Consider the following 23,767-nt stretch of genomic DNA (forward strand, 5'->3'; position numbering starts at 1 on the left):
ACATCCAAGTATGTAATTCCTGGAGCAACTCAAAATGGAAGACAAGTATAGCCTAAGATTAGAAGGGTCTGGGAAGATCTTACAACTGTGGGGTCAATTTAGTTTAAACACATCTGCCCATCTATTCCCAAGGCAGATTTGCTTTATCTAGATGTGACCAATGGATTGACATCTTCCAGAGTATTTCTAGGACTTTATCATACTTGCTCAAGGATAAAGTATGAGTTGGGCTTTCCTGATGCTAACTAGTAAGACATTTTACATGCCTCTGCATATTCGGGGAATATGCATAGGAGAAGAACTAAATGGTCTGAAAACAGTATTTATTTATTTATTTGAGTCAGTGTTAGATACTGGCTAAGTATTATATAAATAATGGTAGAGTCATCATTCTAATCCTATAAAGGTAGTACCATTCTTTAGTTCCACTCTGCAGATAGCAAAGCTGAAAGAGAGATTAAGTGGTCTTCCCATAGATAAACATTTATGGGGATGAGGTTTGATCCCAGACAGTCTGGCAGTCTCAGCAGCTCTAGTCTGCCCTGCTTCCTCTCCATATTAGAAACACAGAGAGAAAATAATACAATATATAACATAAGAGCCGAGTAATAAGATATGAATTTTTATGCTAGTCACTAATACCAGTTATTCCCAATTCAATGAAGTCTTAGACATTGTCCAGAGTTGAAATTGAATAGAACAGTAAGTAACTTAGGGTTAATGGAGAGAGATTAAATGAATTGGAGAATGATTCAACCTTTTGCTCACTGAGCATTTACTCATTAAATCATCGATTTATTCATTCTTTCATGTATCTGCCCGTCCATGCATTCAACAACTAAATACTGAGCACTTTCTCATCCTAAGCACACAGCAATATGCCACAGTGAAGACATGATCAGACTCAAATCGACTTAGTGTACTCACAGAGGAGAGTGGGGATCAGAAAATTTAACCTGTATTGGAGAAATGTATGAAAGGACAGGGAGGAAATTAGGAAAAGAGAATGCTTCATGGAAGAAGAAAAGACAGTGAACCACACCCAGGCAAATTTTTTAACTTTGGTATTGAGAAAGTTCTAGAATGTTCAGCTTCCATAAAGGATAAGAAATAATTGAACATTTTCCTTGGGGGAAAAAAGAAGAATCTTCCGTATCCCAGGTTGATCTTAAAGTTGCTATATAGAAGAGTTTTGCCTTGAACTCCTAATCTTCCTGCCTCTACTTCCCATATACTAGCCATACATGCCCAAGTTTGAACAATTTTTTTTAAGGCATTGAAGCATAGTTGTTAAGAACACAGGTTTGGGATTAGTCTGGCTAGCTTTCCCATCTCATCCTTTCTAGGCAGAAAATACTCTGCTATAAAATAGATATCATCTTAAGACTCCCCCAGGGATCAAACAAGAGCATGTGTGTATATGTTCCATCTGTGCTTGGGGTACAGCATTGAGTGTTAACTGGCATTGACTACCTTACTCTTAGCCTCAGAGTTACGGCTACTTGGCTCCTTAGTCCTTAATCTTCTTAGTAGCTTGAGTTTACTTGAGAACCGAAGCATCTAAGTCTCTTTCCTTTTATTTTCTTTTACACAGGGAATAGAAAGGTAATATAATTTTTGTAAAAACTGATTTTTATTACTGTGAATGTATTATACTGCATGGTTCTTGGTGACTAGGTAACCAGTGAAGGAGCTAATTCATTATTTTAGCAATTTAAACAGGAAAGAAAGGCACCCTGTGGTCACAGAGCATGGGGACTATGCTAATGAGAAGATTAAAACAAAGCTTCACTCACATCAGCCCAGATAAATCACAAATGTACCCAAGGATAATTAACAATCACAACTGCCTAGGACTACATTATTTGGCTGGTTGGTTTTTGTGAAATCAACCTGTACTGAATAGGTGAGCTTAAAAGAGTTGATGAATAAGTTATTTGACATGACCATTGAGATCCCTCCATAATAAATATTTGAGGAGACATGGGAGTACCCCAAAGTTTCTGTGGTTCACTTTATCCTAATCCTCCTTTAGAAGTGAAGAGAAGCTTTGAGATCTTCTCAGTAGAAGAGACTGTCTACAGAACCTCCATTCCTGGCATGTGTTCTAGAAATGCCTTGCATACTCTGAGGACAGACTACTATATTCTGTGCCTAAATAGCTACATTAGTCTGATACTTAGTGCTATGACATAAAACCAGAAAAAACCAACTTCGAGGAGGAACAAATTTTTGTCTCATCTCAAAACTTTTGGTTCATCCTGGTAGAAGGATGTGGCAGAGCAAAGCTGCTCACTTTGTGGTGGCTGAGAAGCAAAGAGAAGACAGAAATGGATGGTTAGGAGTGAGATATACCCATGTCTTAGTTTCTGTTCTGTTGCTGTGAAGAGACACCATGACTAAGGCAACTCTTACGTGAGAAAGCATGTAGTTGGAGGATTGCTCATAGTTTTAGAGGTTTAGTTTATTATCATCATGGCAGGGAATATGGTAGCATTCTGGCAGGTACTGTGCAGTAGCTGAAAGCTACATCCTGATCCATAGGCAGAGACTCTGGGCCTGGCATGGGCTTTTGAAACCTCAAATCCCACCCCCCGGTGACACACATCCTCCATCAAGTCCATACTTCCTAGTCCTTCTAATCTTTTCAAATAGTAGCACTTCTTTGTGACTAAGAATTCAAACATATGAGCCTCTAGGGGCTATTCTTATTCAAATCATCACAACATTTGAAGTAGTGATCTACTCCTTCTAACTATTTAATGCTGCAAATGTATGAATCCATCAATGGATTAATGTATTGATGAAATCAAATCCTTCATAATCCAATTCTCAGATACCCTCTAGCTGTCAATCAAGCTTCAGGAGAGGACCATTTGAAATTAAAGTTATAACAATACTCTTATGTAGAAGTGATGTCCATTATCAAGAATCCAACCTTTGAGAGAAGACCCAGCATTCTGACTGATAACCACTGTCTCCTCCCAATTTTTTACACAGCCCCAGAGAACATCTGCCTGTGTGTGTTCTAGCTTTACAGAGTGAGAGCTATAGTGGCCCAGCACAAGTTTTCAAGATTATATGAACCCTTGTTTTCTCTTGCAGATTCCTATAACTCCATGTTGGCTACTACCAAAAGCTCTTGAACCAAGCTCTGGCTAAGAAGATGGGGATCGAAGGGGAAACAGTAGTCTTGAAGAACATGCTCATTGGTGTAAACCTGATCCTGTTGGGATCCATGCTCAAGCCTTCTGAATGCCGGCTGGAAGTGACTACAGAAAGGGTCCAGAGACAAACTGTGGAGGAGGAAGGAGGGGCTTCCAGCTACAACACATCCAGCAAGGAACAGCCTATGGTCTTTAACCATGTGTATAACATCAACGTGCCACTCGAAAGCCTCTGCTCCTCGGGGCTGGAGGCCTCAGCTGAGCAGGACGTGAGTGCCGAAGATGATACTCTGGCAGAATACACAGGCCAAACCTCAGACCATGAAAGCCAGGTCACCTTCACCCACAAGATCAACCTCCCCAAAAAAGCCTGCCCATGTGCAAGCTCTGCCCAGGTACTGCAGGAACTGTTGAGCCGAATCGAGATGCTGGAGAGGGAGGTGTCAGTGCTGCGAGACCAGTGCAACACCAACTGCTGTCAGGAAAGTGCTGCCACAGGTAGAGTCTAAAGAGCTTGCAGCCTGGTCCCTGGTGGATAAGGAGAGAGCTGAGTGGAGAGGGAGGTGGGATGAGAAGAGGTAAAACCCAGCATCTCTTCACAGGGTCATAGAAAAATGTGCCCAGTATATAGCTCCTGGTTAATATGTCATCTGTAAGATCTAAATGCAGCCAGCCCCTGGGGATTTGGTTCAGGGATTCTCAACACCGCTTACCCAGTTCGAAATAAATTAACCTGATTTGGGGAGGGAGATGAGTCAGGTAATGGTACATCGGCTCGGCACAGCAACTTTGATGGCAGGCAGGGAATTTGATGTCTGTCTTCATTCATCTTTCGTCTTCACAGGCTGTTGAGTTGATATCTGTTCGTGTTAACCTGACTGACTAGAGAATGTGGTGCTCTGTTCACTCACTCACAGCCTTTCTCTCATCTGAGAAAATGATAGTCATTAAGGTCCCAGAGGACTGTCCCCATCTTCTCCAGCAAGACGAAAGTTTTATCTTGATCTGTTCCATGAACATAAACATGTGTGTTCACATATGCATGCACTCAAATGGTATGTGCATACACACATGTGTGTATGCATATGCACACACATACATGCATGCACTCACATGCGCGCGCGCGCGCGCACACACACACACACACACACACACACACACACACACACACACACTGCATCCTTTTCCCAGAAGGCTTCAGTCAGTGGATTTGCTTTTGTCTTTGTCCATCTGCTCCTCACCGTAAGATGTGACCAAGACTTCAGAGTCAGACTATGAGTTCAGATCTGCTTGCTACTTCTGGCTCGTGATCTAAGCCAGTCACATGGCCTATAACTTTTCTTCCTTGTCTACAAAGAATGACATATGAAAGCAATAAGGAGCTGTTAACTATTAACTCACCTAGTAAGAATCATATAAGCAACAGCTACCACTAGCTGCACATCAGCTTTGCACCCAGTTTCCTCCTCCAAAGGACCCCTCAGACTCATGTAGCTCAGGCTCTGGATGATAAGGAACAGGCATCATATCATATTGCTGCAAGTATTCACCTCTGGAGGAACCTGAGTCACTCTTCCAGGCACTTTGTATAACCACACTATGGCTCAGTCACATTCCTTCCTGATCCCCCAACCCAAACCACTATGTCAAGTTTCTTCTGGAAACATTATTTTAATAAGTCACTTCTAACGAGCCCAGCCTAAGATAGTCTGAAATTGATTTGTCAGAGGACAATGGCTTGGATCTTATCCATCTTTACTCTCAGTGCTGTCTTAGGCATAGACAACTGCAGGTTGTGGGTGAAAATATGTATTAAGCTGAATTTGTATCAAACCACATCATAGTTAACTCTCAGCAGTGCCAATGTGATCAAGGGATGAGTACAGGTCTCGGCTCACCCCTCCCCAGCACCATTTATGAGAGGCCACTGCTGCCCTTTGACCTTCTCCTTGGCCATTCTAGGACAACTGGACTATGTCCCTCACTGCAGCGGCCATGGCAACTTTAGCTTCGAGTCCTGTGGCTGCATCTGCAATGAAGGCTGGTTTGGCAAGAACTGCTCAGAGCCCTACTGCCCATTGGGCTGCTCCAGTCGGGGTGTATGTGTCGATGGCCAGTGCATTTGTGACAGTGAATACAGCGGAGATGACTGTTCAGAGCTCCGGTGCCCAACAGACTGCAGTTCCCGAGGGCTCTGTGTGGATGGGGAATGTGTCTGTGAAGAGCCCTACACAGGCGAGGACTGCAGGGAGCTGCGTTGCCCTGGGGACTGTTCAGGGAAGGGGCAATGTGCCAATGGTACCTGCCTGTGCCAAGAGGGCTATGCTGGTGAGGACTGCAGTCAGCGACGGTGTCTGAATGCTTGCAGTGGGCGAGGTCACTGCCAGGAGGGGCTCTGCATCTGTGAGGAGGGCTACCAGGGCCCTGACTGCTCAGCAGGTAGGAAGGGGGACATTCTGGGGCTAGCCCCAGTTGGTTGGGGAGGAAGAATGGAGAGGAGGGAACAAAATAATTCCCAGTTTGGTTGTACTCATTTGCTTTCTGTAGTGCAAGTCCATAACAATTGGTGAGGTCACATTCAGAATAAGATCTGGATCTCCACCCCCGAGCCTTGAACCAAGACAATAATAGTAGTGATGACAACACTTTAAGGTTCTTAATAACTACTGTCCTTAAGGTAAGGTGGCTGGTTTATTAGCCCATTCTGTTGCCAAATAAGACAAAAGCAGTAGGGTGAGTTATAAAGAGGTTTATTTAGGATTGCAGTCCTAGAAGTTCAAGAAAAAGTAGCTATATCTAGTGATATCCTTCTTACTGGTAGAATAGCCACATAGAACAAAGAGTTGCTTGATAAGAGATAGGGATCGTGTGTATGTGTTGTCTCGTTTCCTTATTAAGCTTCTAGGATTCAGTCATGGGGTCCACTCTGATGAGCTAGCTCTTCTAACTCCCTGAGTTTTTAACCCTTTTTAAGTCAGAATGGGCATTAAATTTCAATTCTTGAAGCCTAGTGGGGGCACACACACACACACACACACACACACACACACACACACACCATATTCAAATCAGAGCAAGCAGAAAAATGTCACAGGACCATGCTAGGTAAGGTTGGTCTTTAACTCAGGGAAATCTACCAGTTGTACCTGCTTAAACACATCTCCCTTGCCCATCACTGTATCTCAGCATCTTTTATCACTGCTTGAGAAAGGAAGGCTCCAGTTCTCTGTTTCTCTGGTTAGCTTATAATTGTAGGATGGGATTAATTTATGAAATTACAAAGAGACTGAAAATTTAATAATTAGTATAGAATATTAAACAGATAGGACTCATTTTATTCCAGATGACTATAGCATAGATAGAAACCAACTCCATATGTAGTCTATACTCTAGAAAAATGACAGAAGAGTCATGTCCTGCCATGGGATTCTGAAACCTGAACTGAGCTGCAAGGGCAATGGCAATATTTCATGGGGCTGGCGGTGATTTTTTTTGTCTTTTTGCCCCTCAATCATATTGCTCCCACTGTTTCTTTATTGTTCATTTCCTACCAACTAAATCAGTAACCATTGCTGATACATTTGTGCTCCTACAAGTACAGATTGCATAATTGATCCTTTCCTTTATGAATTCAGAATACCTTCTGGGGATTTCTTTTAATAAATAAAAACAAACAACATTTTTAAGCTTCCTAATTGAGCAATTCTACAAATTTCTAAGGGACAAGTCCATGACTTTCTGTTGTTCAGCACCTGCATTTGTGGCTTCAAATTTAAGCCCTTCTGGAGGATTAAGGGCAACAAAGGGAGAACAACAGTAGTTCACTGCTTAGAAAGAAATATGTTTTCTATGTTACATTTCTCTATAGTCAATTATCTCATCTAGCCTTTCAAGTCTGTTTACTGAACTGAAATTCCTTTCTAAAAGTATAGGCATCATACCAATTATCCAACTGAAACTGGTTAGCCCTCGGCACCTCTGAATTCCAATTACAAGGGCAGCTGCTTAGAAGCATGAAACATCACCTTGCTTCTACCAAGAGGGTGATACTCCTGAAGACCTCCATCCAGAGGATGCCAAGGATCAACTTGAGTCAAGCTGTCTTAATGCTATTCTACAGCTCAAGCACTGCTTAATACAATCAATATTTGCAAGTCTGCAAATACTTGTCATTCTAGACACGTGTTTTCACAGGGTCAGGTCTATTTGAAACAACAACAACAACAACAACAACAACAACAACAACAACAACTTGATCTGATCCAGTGTTCAAACTGAACTGGAGACAGACCAGAGGCCTTGGTCACTTCAGACAAGATTCAGCAGCTTCTAATGCAGCTGCATCTAGGTCAAATCCAAGCCTAGCATCCATGCTACCTCTGACATAAGGGCTCTGAGTTCCTTGGGAAGACTTCAGCAAACCCAGATACATTTTCTTTACTGGTTCAAGAAGGGCATGAAGAAGGGCAGTTGCATAATCTCCATCTGTTTCTATAGCAACCCTGGAACTACCTCTCAGTGCAGGAGATACTCCTCTTAATGCCTGCCTTTAAAACCAAGTGCCACAGGTCTCTTCCAGAAAGGGATGTGGGCCATTATCTAAAGTGCTACTTTACTAGCTCTTTGTGAAGGGCACGTAGGAGTGGGGCCTATTTACTTACTGTTTGGCATTTCTGGCCAGGTGCTTGCAAGACAGCTTCCATGAGTACAGAGCGAGAGGGGGCAGAAGGGTCAGAAAGGTGAAAAATCAAGAGCCACAAAGTAGACTTCCTTGTAGGTCACTATTTTTCTTTAGCAGGACATGGAGAATAGCTGCACACCTTGTGGATTTCATTATGAGGCCCCCTATATGGCAGCATCGGTTCAATTGACTAGTTGACAGCAAGGCCATTGCAGTTGACTTCTAGCCTTGATCTCTGTTTATAGTATGCCGATGAGTTTTTCTGCCTTGTCCTCTGCCCATACAAAGATAATATTACTCTAATCCTGAATTAGAGTACTTAGAACAAGTTTCAGAAAAAAGCTACATTGAGCTTTTTGTTTTACAGATTTGAAAAGCAGCAGTCAGAGACTGGTTCTTTCCCAAAACCAACAGCCCACTAAGAGCAGAGTAAGAATGAGAACCCTGGTCACCCACCAACTTTTCAAATTCTCTAAACCTCTTAGTGATGCTAAACCAGAGTTGCAAAATAAAATCATTGTCATCAAATATACAATGAGTAGCCTTTTGACATAAATGTTGAGATCAGCAAATGGTTTTCGTTTTGTTTTGTTTTGTTTTGTTTTGTTTATGAGAAACACCTAGAGTCCCTTGTGCATGCACATCCATCCCATGATGGTAGTCAGCTCAGGAGCTGGTGAGTGAGCTGTTGAATGCCCCTAAGAGTGGCTGCATAATAGTCCCTGGAATTCAGTGAGATATGTGGAGATTTATCAGCATCATTGTTCAGCTCTGTTGAGACGAGAGACAAGTTGCCCAACCTCTGGCTTCTGAAACCACCTGCTCAATGGAGCAAAACACAGTCTGGAACTACCTTCCGGTATGCTCACCAAGGTGCTCACTAGGTCTCACAGTGGATGCTGTAAAGGAGCGAGGTTGCAAATGCTTGGCACTCCCCACTTACTCAGTGCATGCATAGCTTTTGTAGTTTGCTTTATACTTCGGTATTGTTTTGTTTGATAGTAATGGCTGACACCTTCATTGGCCCATCACTCACTACAACGCTTCTGCCACAGGTGACCAATGCTGTTCTCTAGGTCAGATGTGAAGGCAGTATTCACTGTCTGAGGATAAATGCTTTTCGATTCTAAATGCTCTGCTTAGACCACCCACCACTGTCATCATTAGCTCTGTTTTCCTGGAAGAAAGAATCAAAAAAAAACAAAAACAAAAACAAAAAAAAAAAAACAAAAAAAAAAAACACTGACTAGTTCCACAGGCCCCAAGAGTTGCCTGGAAATTTGAAATGACCATTTCTGCCCCTGACAGGAGGTGTCCTGTCAGTAAGTCTCAGAGTAAAGGTGTTGACTCACACGAGGAGATGGCACAAGAAAAAAAAAAACTGTTGAATTCAAGTCTGGGTCATTTGAACTGTTTCTCGTGGAGCTTCTATACAGTCCTTGAAGGGCTGCTCACACATGAAAGAAGAAAGCAGGTGTGATGTGTAACCTGCCCCATGAAAGATCTGATTTTATATCTGGCTCAGTTCCCTGGATTTTGGCACATCCTTCCACTCAGCCCTCTTCTGTGATATTAAGATTACTCTACGTACCTACCACAAAAGGATTTTTAATTAGTTAAATGATATGTCTGACATACTTTATAATAGAAATGATTTATAACTGTAATCTAGAATTTTGTATTGGCTGACAGCTTTTCTAATCACTGTGCCGGGGTTCAACTTCTCCTTTGTTTGTTTGCTGTGTGACTCAGTTTCCTTATCTATAAATTAGGAGTAGTAATGAAAACTATCCTGATGTTCTGGTGGGAGGTTGAAATGGGATAACTCACTGTAAAGTATTTACTGTTTTGCCTGGTACATAACAAATATTCACAAAAAACCCCACGAACATAAACAAAACCAACAAATACAAACAGCAGCAGTCACTTGTAACTGGAGTTAATTCATAGGTGTGAGATAAGGTGTGTGTCCAGCATTTTATAATGTTGGAGCCAAAAACAGTACATTTAAGAGTTTAATTAAATTTCATTTACATATCTTTTAGTTTTGAAAGTTTGCTTAGAGTAAATTTTAAGACATTCATGGAAATAATGGTACAAAACTATAATTCCCAGCAATCAGGAAGATGGGATAAGGCAGGAAGATTCTGTGCTCCTGTACTGCCTGGGCTACATTGTCAGTACTGCATTGTAAGAACAAGGATAAATAAATTGATTAAACAAGAAGAAAGTATAGACTTCCTGTTTCAGATAAGGTTTCTCCTCACTCAGAAGAAATTTTATTTTCTCAACTGTTTAGTGCAGAGAAAATGGTTTGTGGCAAAAGCAAAAGAAAATATGACTATTATAACATTATAGACTTGTGATTAGTCTTTCCCATGAATCTTGGACCAGTTAAAGGGATGCTCAGTTCTCTTAGACAAGAATTCAAGGTTTCTTGTGTGAGCTGGAAGAGGCAGGTGCCCTGTGAAAGCACTCATCCTGATTCTGTTTGCTTGTAATGGTGAAAGTGTGAGATAACCTAGATAGAAATTCAAAACTAATAACAGCTCTTCAACCAATGGGAACCTCCACCACATACCAACATGGAAGTTAATTACACTCACTAAATCTTGGCCTGATCTTTGCTGTAATCTATGAGAGATCCAATTATAGACACTAGAGTTAGCCTTCTAATTAGTCTTAACGGTTCAATGATTTGATGCCCATCCTACGGTGAATCCTCACTTCCTAAGGGAGCTGTACAAGAGAGGCTATTTCAATATGGTTTAACCTTTGGCAACTCTGCACAGCATTTGCAAAGCTGGACAAGCGAGAAAAGCAAAGCTCTCAAGAAGGCTTTCTGGTCAACCTCTCCAAGGTTAAGGCTAATGAAAATTAGCTTGAAATGAGTTACAACTGCTTCAAGACTTAAATACCATCCTTTTAAAAGGAGGAATGTTATAAGAAAGGACTACTGATCATCTTTACTAGGCCGTGAGACACAGGGCATCCTGTTTGGCTTCTTATAATTTGTAAGAAAAGCAAGAATTAGTCTTTATTTCCACTTGCTAAGTCAGAACTGGCTGTCAGGACAGTAATTTATTACAGTACCAACCTGTCTAACTGGTGGTGTGCTGTGAAAAATCTAGTATCTAGTTCTATGAAGGAAAACAAACAAGTAAGCCTTCATTTGTAGCTTTTGAAAATGTCCATGTTAAAAACCTCCATGGCCAGTTTCAAGCTACTCATGTGACAACATTAAATGTGGAATTGGGGACAGACACGCAATAGAACACAACTATGCAGTATCTCTACCAGAGATGCAACACACAAAAAAATCACCTTTCAGACATAGCTAATTGTAAGACGCAGTGAGATGATTTTAAAATGATGCGTGGGTCTTTAAGTAATTACCTTTTAGACACAATTTGCTTAATTACTGCTTCATATAGTTTTATCTTTAACAATGTGATCACTTTAACCTGTGAGAAGTCAGGCAGAATTCTGAAAAATTTGACAGCCTTCACAAGGCAGTAAGGAGAAAACTCCAGTACCGCATTCATTTATGGCCTTGTGGAACTTGGAATCTTTTAGTAGAGAACCAAGCCATGGAGCCCAACCAAACTCCAGACACAGAATAAGGGGGTGAGATGTAGCAAGAAACTTGAGTCCGGGCTGGGAATGGCAATCCTCTGAGCTCATGCTGTCTGTGTATTGCCTCCTGGTAGTTACCCCTCCAGAGGACTTGCGAGTGGCTGGTATCAGCGACAGGTCCATTGAGCTGGAATGGGACGGGCCGATGGCAGTGACGGAATATGTGATCTCTTACCAGCCGACGGCCCTGGGGGGCCTTCAGCTCCAGCAGCGGGTGCCTGGAGATTGGAGTGGTGTCACCATCACGGAGCTGGAGCCAGGTCTCACCTACAACATCAGCGTCTACGCTGTCATTAGCAACATCCTCAGCCTTCCCATCACTGCCAAGGTGGCCACTCGTACGTACCATTTCCCCATCCTGCTTCATTTTTATTTTCTCCTACATGAGATCATGGGCATTCATGAAAGTAGTGTCTTTTCTTAATTCTTTAGGGATGCCTGCAATAGTTTGCTCTTGGCAGGTAAGGGCTTCAGATGTGAGCCGTTTAGAAGTGGATCCACCGTGAAACAGGCACTTGTGATTGCAAGAGCTTCCAAATTCAGGCACTATCACAAACTCTAGAACAAACAATATTTTAATTATTGAATACCGATTTGTTATAAGCTGGACTGTGCTGGAAGTCCAGGAAAGTGTGAGACTTATACAGACCTTTGAGTCTGGTTAGGGATTCAAAACTAGGAGCTTAGAAGTATATTATAATAAACAAGGGCTAAGTGTTACAGGTGGTTGAGTGCTAAGCAGACTGAAGGGGAAAACAATAATAACAACACTATTTTAAGCTACAGATGATGACATCTATCTCTAATAAAGAGGGGCCATCATCTCTTTATGACCTTTTATTTTAGCAAAATACCCTATAGGTCACTTTAGTAGTACAAGTCAAGGTTCTAGAAGATAATTTAGAAAACTGTAGTGGAGAGATGAGAGCAAAGATATAGACACAAAACAGGCTGAACTGTCTCCATGATTCAGGACTTCTGGAAAGTTTTTATTATTTCTTAATAACAAGAAGGGCCTCCCCTAGATCCTTATCTGTGTTTTGTGTATGGTCAGTTCATCATAGAAAAATATGAGATAGCTTACCAAGAGTTAACATTGAACTTGCTCAAAAATAAAATAAGAAGGAAACACTATTTCTGTTCTTTGTATATACTTCTGAATTGTTACAAAGAGTCTGTATTACTTTCAACTTTCCAAAACTAAGAGGAGCAGCTCTGGAGAAAGAGATTTCCAGTAGTTGGACATCAGGCTGCATTCTCCTGTCCCAGATCTATTTCGGAATCTGCATTGGAGATGCCTGTCCGACTCATAGAGACAACGATGAAAAAGGGCTGTGCACAACTAGATTCTACAAAGAGAAGAGCATCTGAAGGATTGTGGCAGTAGCAGGAGACAGGAACAAGAAGTGGACCATGGAAACAGGGACCCTCAGAATTTGGAAAGCCCTTGGAATCTATAAAGAGAACTTATGACCAAATAGGGAAATATGAGCTCTGACCTCATTTTATATAGGTCTCAAATGACAAATGACATTTGGATAACAAATGCCAGGAAAATGCAGAAAAAAGAAAATGTCAAGTTAAAAGAGTAGGTCTCAAGGTCCTCAAAGAGGTCAAAGTCTGAGATTTGAAAGATGTAAAGACAGTGACATGGGCTTAAGAAGTCACCTTGCCCCTCTGCCAGGTGTCTAAAGACTTGTGATAATATCAGACTTCTTGTGAATGCTGAGTGTGTTAATCTGCCTATAATTATCTGCTTCTATCTGACCCTCTAAAACTTTTTTCTGGTGCCTGAGAACTAGTTCTAAATATCCACAGTGGTTGTGTGGAGGCAGGTCACCATCTGCTGCCTTTCCCTCTGTTGGGGGATGAGTCACTCCCTGGGGTGCTCGGCCTATGCAGAAGCTGCTCCTCTCTGATCCACACCCATGTCTTGATGTGGTTTCCATCTCTTGATGGCTTTCATTGTGCCAATTGGGGCATTCCCTCAGGCTAGCTCCTAGGCGACAAAGACCAAGTCATGTAAACTCACCTAACATTCCTTCAAGTGGCTTCAGAATCATCCCTGCTTTCCCACCAGGGAAGCTAATCCACAGGGGGAAAAAATAAATTAAACAAGAATCTGTCCTTCTGCAGTGGGAATAGCCTGGGAGCACCACTAAGGAGGGAGCAGGCTTCCTAGAGAATTGTGAAAAGTCACACTGTCGTATTTCAGGGCTGGTGACTGGAACTCCATCAGGACAAGCATACTTTCACCTCACTAAACCTCTGTGTGTGTGTGTGTGTGTGTGTGTGTGTGTGTGTGTGTGTGTGTGTGTGTGTGTGTGTTGGGGGGGGAAATGGAGAGAGAGAAAAAGAGAGAGATTAAGAGCAAAACAAAACTAGATAAGCAAGGCAAGGTGAGCAAGAGAAGAAAGGAAGGAATTTAGAAAAGATTGGAGCGACACTCTGTGTATGCCTATGCTTCCTTTGTGTACATAAAGTGGCAAATTCAGGCATTCCAAGGTGTAGTGGTTTGAGTCTCAGTACATTCAGTACACTTTAGATACTCAAGGGAAACATCCAGTTTATCTGTGTGAGCTGGCTTATCCCATAACTCCAACCAGTCTCTTCTGTGTCTCCCTTTTTCTAGGTGTAAAAATAGGAACATTGATATCAATATCAGATACTATCTTGCCTTGCAGGAATCCTGCATGGCACCTATAGGTAGCATTTGAGTCCTCTGAGAAAAGCTTTTTTATTGAATGCCAGGATCTATGGCATGAGAGAGGAAAAGAAAACACAATTCTCTAATTTTTAATTATGAAATAGAAAGGGCAAAACTAATGATTACATTTGTTAAGTTCCCTCATGTATTCACCCACACTGAGCACCTGGGCCACATGACAGTGTCTGGCCCAGCCACGGAGACTCTGTCTGCAGCAGGATTGGGATTGCCCACCACACCTCTCCTCACCCAGGACACCAAGGGAGGTCACAAGACACAGCACCAGGAAGCGATCTCTGCCCCTGCCAGGGATGGCCATGACATTGCCACCCACATTGCTGTGTTCCAGATCTTTCTACTCCTCAAGGGCTACAGTTCAAGACGATCACAGAGACCACCGTGGAAGTGCAGTGGGAGCCCTTCTCTTTCTCCTTCGATGGGTGGGAGATCAGCTTCACTCCAAAGGTAACACTCAACTGTCGACTTCCTTAAACAGGCCCAATTTGGTGTATTCTGAACATCAAATTAGATTTAGAGGCAGCAAGGAAGGTGCTATCTGATGAAACTGTCAAAGTTACTGAAGACACAATGTGTTCTGTGAGTATCTGGGCTACAGGACACTGTTCACACACAGACCAGAGGACTATCTGAGGTATACAACCTGATCTTGGCTTTAGGCCTTGGATGATGGGTTATGAAGGAAGCAGGGTCAACATCCAGCTGTCTGCTGAGAGGGTTTGAAGGAGCTGTGTTTGTAGTGATCCAGACAATGAAGCTTCAGAAAGTTGAGTCCTCCTTTAGCATAAAAGAGCAGAATGGAACGGGTCACATAGTCGGTCCACAGGTAAGTGCAGAAAAGGTTAGCTTACGGGCTTCGGCCTCTGAAGGTTAGAGATGTAAAACATAATCGTGGTGTTCCTGAATTAGTCAAAAATGAATTTATACACCATTAAGCAAGATTTTCATTAAACAAATTCATTATTATAACGTGTGAGTTAAGAGTATCCTGAGTCCTCTCTGCTCTTCAGTGTTTTATTTGATGAGTCCCAGAACTGTCTGTAAGTCGCCAGAGCTGCTCCAGTTTCCAGCATTGCTGGCTCTGCTCATATCCCTTCTAAGCATCACTCATGGATATGGAGTTCAGTGCACTCCTCCCCTCTGTCTTCATCCTTCACCATCAGAAAGCATTTTTTGAGCCATTCATCAGACTCAATGACAACTGACACATTTTTAGCTAACAAGACGGTGGTTTTTATTGTTCTTTTACTCCGAAATTCCTGCAGCCATGACTGTTGTAGCTACAAAAGACCTTCAAGCAAATGGAATGTGAGCCTTCATTTTACATTTAGTTTTGTTTAGTCTGTGGAGACCAAGACTCAGAGATCTTAAGTGACATCATCTGCCAGGTTTAAGACAAAAACCCCAAGTCTCCGGCTCTACTCCAGAGTTTTCACACTCCTGTGTGGATATAATCATGTCACAGCAAGCTAAATACACCTAAACAGATGTTCTGTACAAATCTGTTATGATATGTCTTATATGAGTTAAATGGCCAATAAAGAATTGCAGGCAACTGGGTTTATAACAAGGCAGGAAGAATCATGTCATCCTGCTGCTCAGGCAGGGAAAAAAAAACCCATCAAGTTCTCCTGCTCTACATATAATACATAAAATTTTGACTGAGAGACAAGCCTGCCAGGGCAAGCCAAGATCAAATACATGGCTGCATGGAATAGATGCCGTAATGTATAGGTTCAAGCAATAGGGAGGGAACATTTATCACACTGATTTATAAGAGCATGCCTATATGTTATATATGGAGCTCCCTGCTGACATAAAGATCAAAGAACACATAAGAATAGCAGGGTTACAAAAAGGCCCTCTGTCTCCATTATTTCTAAAACATAAGTAAGCAGATAGGATGGAGGTAGATAGGTAAGTATGTACACATGTATATACATACATACATACATACATACATACATACATAGAGAGATGAGACAGATTAATGTTGACAATAAATTTTGAACCTAACATCATCAAATTGCTTTTTCAAATTTCCTTTTCCACACATTCATCTCCTTTCTTTCGCTCCTATTTCCTTTTCATTCTTTCTTTTCTCTTTCTTTATACCTCATGGTATAAGTGAAGGGAAAACATGGCAATGACAGATTGGCACCAGGGTAGCACCATAAGAAAGAAAGTGGAATGAGACAACAGTTCTGAGGTAAAAAAAAAATCCGGCAATGTCTTAGATTCGAATATTACACATATATGTATTATAAATGTATATTACACATGTACACACACACACAATACAATACAAGCAAGTAAGTGCATTATTATTAACAGCTAAGGGTATACTCCTCACAATAAGTGCCCCCCCCAAAAATCTGATAACATTGATTGTGACCATAGAACATTATTACTCTTTGATGAGAGTCAATCTGTAATGCTGCATGACTAGATTTTATTGGCAAACTCAGAAAATCCTGGACAGGCCAAAGAAATGTTCTCGACAATTGGTTCTTACTGAGTTTGTTGGGCACATTCCTGGCCCCAAGCACTCAGCTGGGAGTTCATGGGGAACAGACTCAGTCTGTTTTTTTTTTTTTTAATTTTCAGTGTGCACAATTAACGTCCTGCCCCTGTATCTTTCTCTCACCATATTTTTTCCCAGTGACCCCTCTGATTTCTCTGTTTTGCCCCATTCTCCAGAACAATGAAGGAGGGGTGATAGCTCAGCTCCCCAGCGATGTTACGTCCTTTAACCAAACGGGACTGAAACCTGGGGAGGAGTACATTGTGAATGTTGTAGCACTAAAGGAACAAGCCCGGAGCCCTCCGACCTCTGCCAGCGTCTCCACTGGTAAGTGCCTCCAACTCTTCCCATGGCTTCCCGGAGAACTGCCATAAACTTTGAAACCAGCGAGACCCAACCCATCCTCTCCTACTATAAGGCTTGGAGAAATTCAACCAAAAATTTTCCAAACTTCAATCTGTTTTATAACACCTTCTCCACTGAATTGGTATGAGGATTAAATTGGATATCGTATACAACATAATTATCACTTTACTGATGCATGCTTAATACCTGTCATATACACACATACACGAAAAAGGTGCTAGAAGTAGAAGCAGTAGGGGGCAGACTATTGAAATCAGTAGGCAGGGTTGAGTCACTGAGCAAAATGATGGCTCAAGTTAATTATTCTTTTGGCACCCACAGTTTATCTCATTCAGGATCATTATATTTTCAAGATCAATTCATTAATCATGTCATATTTTGCCTTATTGTCCTCTTAGCTGACAGAGGATGTTCAGTGTCGGTGCTGTAACTTAGCAACTGTGACACACATCTGTGTGACTCCTGAGAGTCGCTCAGAAGTGCTAAGTAGCATCTGGTATTAGGTTTTTTTTGGGGGGTTCTCATTTATTGATAGAGAAAGTTGGATGTAGAGCTTGTGCAAGTTTTCCTGTTAGCGACAAAAACTAAGATAGATGGGGTGAGAAAGCCAATCTTAGGTTGAGAACAAAATGTTGGCTTGGGTGGGACAGGGAACTAAAGTAAATAGTTAATTAAAGTAATAGGTGTAGCTGAACTGTTCAAACTCAGATATATGTGTCCAAACTAACAGCATCAGGTTCTAAGACTTAGAGATTTAGTCTAGAAAATGATGTTTTGTTTGTTTGTTTGTGTTTGTTTTAACTATTGGTGCAACAGGATTCCTGAGCCAAATCTCAAAGTCAGGATCAGGAGGAGATCTGTACCTTTAATAATTTTTCTCTCATATTGTCAACCAAGGAAGCTCTGTTTTGATCTCTTTTATACTTTGTACATCCATTGAAGATTTTTTTCTTAGAAAACGATGTTCGACTATGGGGAGGATGCTCAAGGAAGTGCTGTTATAATAAAGTGGGTTTCAGAAGAAACCCCATGGAAGCAAAACCAAGATGATCTGGAGGACTGTCCAGAATGCCACAGGCACAAATCTGTTCCCCAAGGCTATGCTGGATCCTGAAGACCAGACATTTCTTCAGGATAGATAATTCGCTTCTGATACAGAGTATTGCCAGGCCATTCCTAGGCCTGACATTAAAAAAAAAATTAGCAGGTAGAAGGCTGAAAAGGAAAGATGCCTCAGAAAAGGAGAAAGATATTCCATTTGAGTAGCTTGCTTCCCCGAGTATTGAGGGCACTTAAAGAAGCAATCCAACTCTGTCTTGGTTTTATATCCAAATGAATTTTTAAAATAAAATTTGAAGTACTTTTTGAGAGTTCCTTAAAATTAAAATTAAAAGCTCCCGATTTAGAAAACCATGGGAAAGCTAAGCAGCTTTCAATTAAGAAAAGAAGTTCTACTTAATGGCTTTGCTTGATGTACAGAATTACAAGAAAAAAAATGTAAAAAAGAAAGAGAAAGCAGGAAAAAAACCCACTTGCACTCTTCTTTTGGAAGGACTTATATTTGTTTAGAAATTAGTGCTGAAATTGAAATCAAGGTTGCTGCAGCCTTGATTGGAACAGGGCATTAAGACCAGTTGACCAAAGAAGAGTGGTATCCAAGATGCAGCAGGAAAGAGGGCTGGCTCCCATCCCTGCCTGCTGCTTTTAGGAAACAATCATTTGATTACTTCCTTCTGCTAAGGTCTGACCTACACCAACCCCCTCCTGTGAAGTTCTGAGTCCTCATCTGCACTCAGACTGGTTTTTTCCAGGCAGGCTATTTTATGAATGCAAATACAAGACCTCCTGCAGCTAACGCCCTCTGTGCTACATAATCACATTCTAATATGGTCAATCCATTATGATTAGGGTTTTTGGATCTAAAGAGTTGAAGGACAAAAGCTTTATGTGGTTATCTGATTTTCCCCCGATGCCTTTTTTCTTCCTGTCTCAAAAAGCTCCAGTTTAAAAAAAATGTTCTCCCCTCTCTGTTTAAAAGGATGAAGAGGTTCATACATTCCTTTCATTCACGGAACACTCTATAGGGTTTTGGACATTGAGCTTAAGTCATAGCTAGGAGACCATCTAGCCACCCTGCAATTAAGTTAAGTGAAATAGCAAAGGTCCAAGTCACCTAAAGTTGCAGGGGGTGGGGTACATTTTCTGTTTAAACACATGCCTACCTTGAGAATGATAAATAGAACTCCAAACCAAGTAGCACCAACATGATCTCATGATTTTCATTTTAACTGATACTAGACCAAAAGCCCTAAGCTGTTCACTAGGAAACAGCAACAGGCTGAGAGTCGAGCATCTAGCAAATGGCTCAAATTCGAAAAATTGAGGAACTAACTCTAGGTTAGCCTGCAGTGGTCCTGATGCAGATACCCGTGTCGGAGACAGAATTGAAAGTGGCCCAGTGTGTACAAGTTTAAAGACAAATCTTAGCCAAAGATTCCAGAGGCATCTATGGAAAGTTACTTAAACTAACTGAAGCAAAAGAAGACTTACTGGAAAGGACATAAATTGTTTCCTAGAAACCCAGGACCAGAAATATATATACCTGGGATTCATAAAAGATTTGAACAGCAAAATGGAATATCAGAAATTGAGTTACTCTCTGTATCTTTCCATAAGCCCACATGGTCACTCATTTCTGTTTGTCTGTATAACTATACCTTCCCCTCCCCCCTCTCACTCCTCTCCCTTTTTTTCTTCCCCTCCTCTCCCTCCTCTCCCTCCTCTCCCTCCTCCCTATCCTCTCCCTCCTCTCCCTCCTCCCTATCCTCTCCCTCCTCTCCCTCCTCTCCCTTCTCCCCATCCTCTCCCTCCTCTCCCTTGTCTCCTCTTCAGTTCTCTGCTCCTCACTTGCACATTTACTGTTCTCTATTTCTCTGCAAAGGTGGTAGAGAGTCTCCACACCAACCCTGGCTTTACACAGGCTAACTCTAGGGACAATTTCTAACACCAGAGAGCCTGGGAAGCCCTTTGTGTCCTGTGTCTTTAGGCTCAGAAACAAGCTGGCACTTGTGGAAGGAAGGAAGGAAGGAAGGAAGGAAGGAAGGAAGGAAGGAAGGAAGGAAGGAAGGAAGGAAGGAAGGGAGGGGGGGAGGAAGGAAGGAAGGAAGGAAGGAAGGAAGGAAGGAAGGAAGGAAAGAAGGAAGAGGCTCACAAAAACAACTCCAGAGTTGCAGCTCTTTAAATTCAGATGAGCACATTCTCCTAACTGGCATGTTTCATGTCCACACATGCAAATGCTAGTCTGGTTGTCCAAGCCAAATAAAGCTAGATAGGAATAACTTCTGAATTCTTATAATGAGACTTTGGCAACCAAGTCTGGGCTCCATTTGTCTCTTTTATCTCACAGAGCTTTCATCAGGGCCCAGTGAAGATAAGAGTTGGGCAACAGGCACAGGCCAGAAGTTTCTTCTCTCCTCCTGTGCCATTACCTCTGAAAGAAATAGGTCAGAATCATCCAGGCTAGTAAGTGTCCTTCCCCTGCCCAGACTATGAAATGCTAGCATCTGAAACCTATAGTCAATGAGTAGAAAAAGAGCCCAAGTTCTGGGAGAACTGGATGTCAGTGTCCAAGGTGTCGACAAATTTGTGCTCCAGGAAGAGACTTCTACTTTTGCATCATATTCCCCATCTGTACAATGGATGAGGAAACCCATTCCACTGAGCAAGCTAGTATAAGAAGGAAGGATATAAACAGATGCCAAAGAAGGCTTACTCATAAATCGACATGTTCTGTCTCTCATGCAGTCATTGACGGGCCCACACAGATCCTGGTTCGAGATGTCTCTGATACTGTGGCCTTTGTGGAATGGACCCCACCTCGAGCCAAAGTTGATTTCATTCTATTAAAATATGGCTTGGTGGGTGGCGAAGGTGGGAAGACTACCTTCCGGCTGCAGCCTCCCCTTAGCCAGTACTCAGTGCAAGCCCTTAGACCTGGCTCCCGCTACGAGGTGTCCATCAGCGCAGTCCGGGGGACCAATGAAAGTGATGCCTCAAGCACCCAGTTTACAACAGGTGAGACTGGGGTGGGGAAAAGGACTGGGGCTGGGAGACAGGACGATGTTATTGCAGCCAAAAGACAAAAAAAAAAAAAAATACCACCAAGAAGGGAGAGCTGGTTTCTCATACTAACTCTGTTATCTGGATATGATTTAATATAACTTCCTTCCTTCCATGACGCTCTGATTTCTTTTTTCTGAAGTGGTAAGTTTGTCCAGAAGACATTTGAGCATCCATACTGTTGGCCTAAATGGCAAATCCATGAGAGTGCAGAGAAGGTGTCTATTTCCTGAGACATTTTATTGCCATTTACAGGCTATAGAGATTCTCTAAGCCTGAAGTGGTTTCATTACCACGAACACTCTTCAGCCTTGTGCAAAGCTTAACCTGTATAGTCATCAGCAAACCTTCCAACCGAGGTTCCTGAGTCAATCTGCCATTTGTAACCTCTAGCCTTAGGCCAATTGGTAGAAGATAAGCTATGAATAACAGGAAAATGAAATTATAATTTTTTCAGCCTTGCAATGATGTCCACAAGAAAGCGTCATGAAGAGCTTCCTTGAAGGGCTTCAGCAGCAATCAGAAAAGCCATGCCCAGGGGTGACTAACTTTCTGATTCAGAACTCAGAGGCCTGACCAGCCAGTGGCTAATGATAGGCCCCGCTCAAGGGAGCAAGATCCTGTGATCAGGTTAGAGACTGAGTTCCTGTGAATCTAGAATGTTGTTGGCCTTGTCCTCTCTTCCTTGGAGAGGTTACATGTCAACGAATGTTTTTGCCAGTTCCAAGTTGCTCCAAGGATCAAAGTAAACTGATCCCATCCAGAAGATCAAAGAACCATTGTCTTCTGAAAGAACACTAACCTACATGTCTGACCTTGCTTTGTAGTAGTTTAAGAGTCTGTTGCAAGATGGACTGAATCAAGAACTCCAAGAATCTGCAATAATCCGCTCACTTTCTTTATCTAGATTTTGCACCTGCAAAATAAGAGCACAATTGTAACAGATGGCTTAGTGTTACAGCTGGACAGATTTGCAAATTGAATGGCTGGGCAAGACATGGGCTAGTCTGTCCAAGGGAAGTCCTAGAGTACTGAGGTTAGGACTTAGGAACAGGCCGAGATTAGACCCTTACAGCAGCGGTCCCTTGAGAGAGGGGAACGGACTGTCAGTGCCCAGGCTTCAGTGCACAACTTACCACTTAAGTAAGCCCATCTTCTCCAGGAAAGGAAAGCAGCCAAGAGTCTTATGATGAGCTCTTCCCACAGAACCAAACAAGAATGGACACTGGTAAACTTTCTCCCTAAAAACAAATGTGGACTCTGGCAAGCTTCAAGAGGCAGGTGGAGTCTGCCAGACACTTTTTAAATTCTTCTCAAAATCCTTGGTACCAGACTCTACTGCCTTGCCTGGACTGTAGCCAATGGGCTGTTTCAGTAAACACATCTTGAGATCCCCCACAGACTGAGTGTGCTTCTTAGAAAAAGCAATCAAATTATTCTCATTTCTCTTTCTTTCTCCCCAGTTAGGTAAAATGTTCACCTAATAGCATGAGGAAGGACAATCCTGCAAGATCCATTCTTGGTCACGGTCAACACACCACACACACACACACACACACACACACACACAATTTCAGACATGACTGTTCAGGCTGCTGGTATCTGCTGTGGGCACATGTTCTGCATTCTTCTCTTAATTTCAAGATAGCTTGTATTTGAAAGTGGCTCCTTTGTGCTCTGCTCTGATAACGAGTTTGAAGGAGCAGGAAAAGAGAAGGGGGCTCTCAAGCAGCATGAGCAAAAGCTAATTCTTGATGTTCAGGTTGGCAAGATGGAGCCGCACTGGCTGATAGCCCAGGAAAATTCTAGTCATGACAATTACATCCCACCTCCTCCGAGGGAGTTCCCCCTGAGTTTCAGCTCACTGCAACACGATTCTCAGTTTCAGGTTGCCTAGTGGATTGGTAACTATTAGGTGGCTGCTTTTCCATGCAACCTTCAGCCTGTGCCTCAGACCCATGCCTGCTTCCTTAGGCTCCCTTAGGAGAGAGGGAAGTAGGGGTGGGTAGAGACAAATAGCTTTGCAGACAGATTCTCCAAGTCCAGAGTTGGCAGATGCCAGCGGAATGATGAAAGGTTGTGCAGACCCTCACCGGTAGGGCCCTCAGTCATTTCAGAATTCCCCTTAAATTCAAATTAAGCAAAGTGTTTTTCCAGGTGATGGCTTCGACACTAGGAGCGCACTAATTGCACAGGCAATTAAAACTGAGATTTGCTTCCTACATGGTGAGTAGGATCTTAGTCTGGGTCTTAGAGCTGCTCAGGAAAGAAGAACCCTGGTGGAAGCAACAGAGACCAGTAATTAGAAGGAAGCCAGACTAGGAAACCTACAGAGTCCCTCCCCACTTCTGCAGCCTCATGGAGACTCTGGGGCAGTTTCTATATCATGGAGGACTTCACTCTCAAAGGACTTAGGCATCTGTGCATTTGACCTGGATGGCCCACACCTGGACTTAGCACTTCTTATGGGTTGAAAAGATATTACAGCTCTGGTCCCCTGTTTGTTTGAAAATAGGGTACTTGCTGATGGGCAGATTGAAGTAAAGTCA

General features: G+C 42.3%; 1 protein-coding gene and 1 long non-coding RNA gene across 6 annotated transcripts in view; one reads left to right on the forward strand and one right to left on the reverse strand.

Moving 5' to 3' along the window:
• Tnr (tenascin R) overlaps window positions 1–23,767 on the forward strand; it is a 420,945-nt gene that overhangs the window by 336,792 nt on the left and 60,386 nt on the right. For 3 of the 4 annotated variants that reach the window (XM_087580076.1, XM_087580075.1, XM_087580077.1), the window contains exons 3-8: window positions 3,106–3,665; window positions 5,130–5,606; window positions 11,559–11,822; window positions 14,541–14,656; window positions 16,910–17,060; window positions 20,904–21,173. In XM_087580076.1, the coding sequence (XP_087436202.1) occupies window positions 3,167–3,665; window positions 5,130–5,606; window positions 11,559–11,822; window positions 14,541–14,656; window positions 16,910–17,060; window positions 20,904–21,173 (1,777 nt within the window). In that variant the 5' untranslated portion in view covers window positions 3,106–3,166. Of the gene's footprint in view, window positions 1–3,008; window positions 3,666–5,129; window positions 5,607–11,558; window positions 11,823–14,540; window positions 14,657–16,909; window positions 17,061–20,903; window positions 21,174–23,767 lie in introns of those variants that run through there. The other variant, NM_013045.2, reaches the window with a different exon arrangement.
• LOC148001718 (uncharacterized) overlaps window positions 9,850–23,767 on the reverse strand; it is a 103,897-nt gene continuing 89,979 nt past the window's right edge. The window contains exons 4-5 of one of the 2 annotated variants that reach the window (XR_015636058.1): window positions 14,853–14,986; window positions 9,850–12,042 (exon numbers count right to left, since the gene is read on the reverse strand). This is a non-coding gene — a long non-coding RNA (uncharacterized LOC148001718). Of the gene's footprint in view, window positions 14,987–23,767 lie in introns of both variants that reach the window. The other variant, XR_015636057.1, reaches the window with a different exon arrangement.

This window comes from Rattus norvegicus, chromosome 13 (assembly GCF_021556685.1).
Source record: "Rattus norvegicus strain SHRSP/BbbUtx chromosome 13, alternate assembly SHRSP_T2T, whole genome shotgun sequence".
NCBI lineage: Eukaryota > Metazoa > Chordata > Mammalia > Rodentia > Muridae > Rattus > Rattus norvegicus.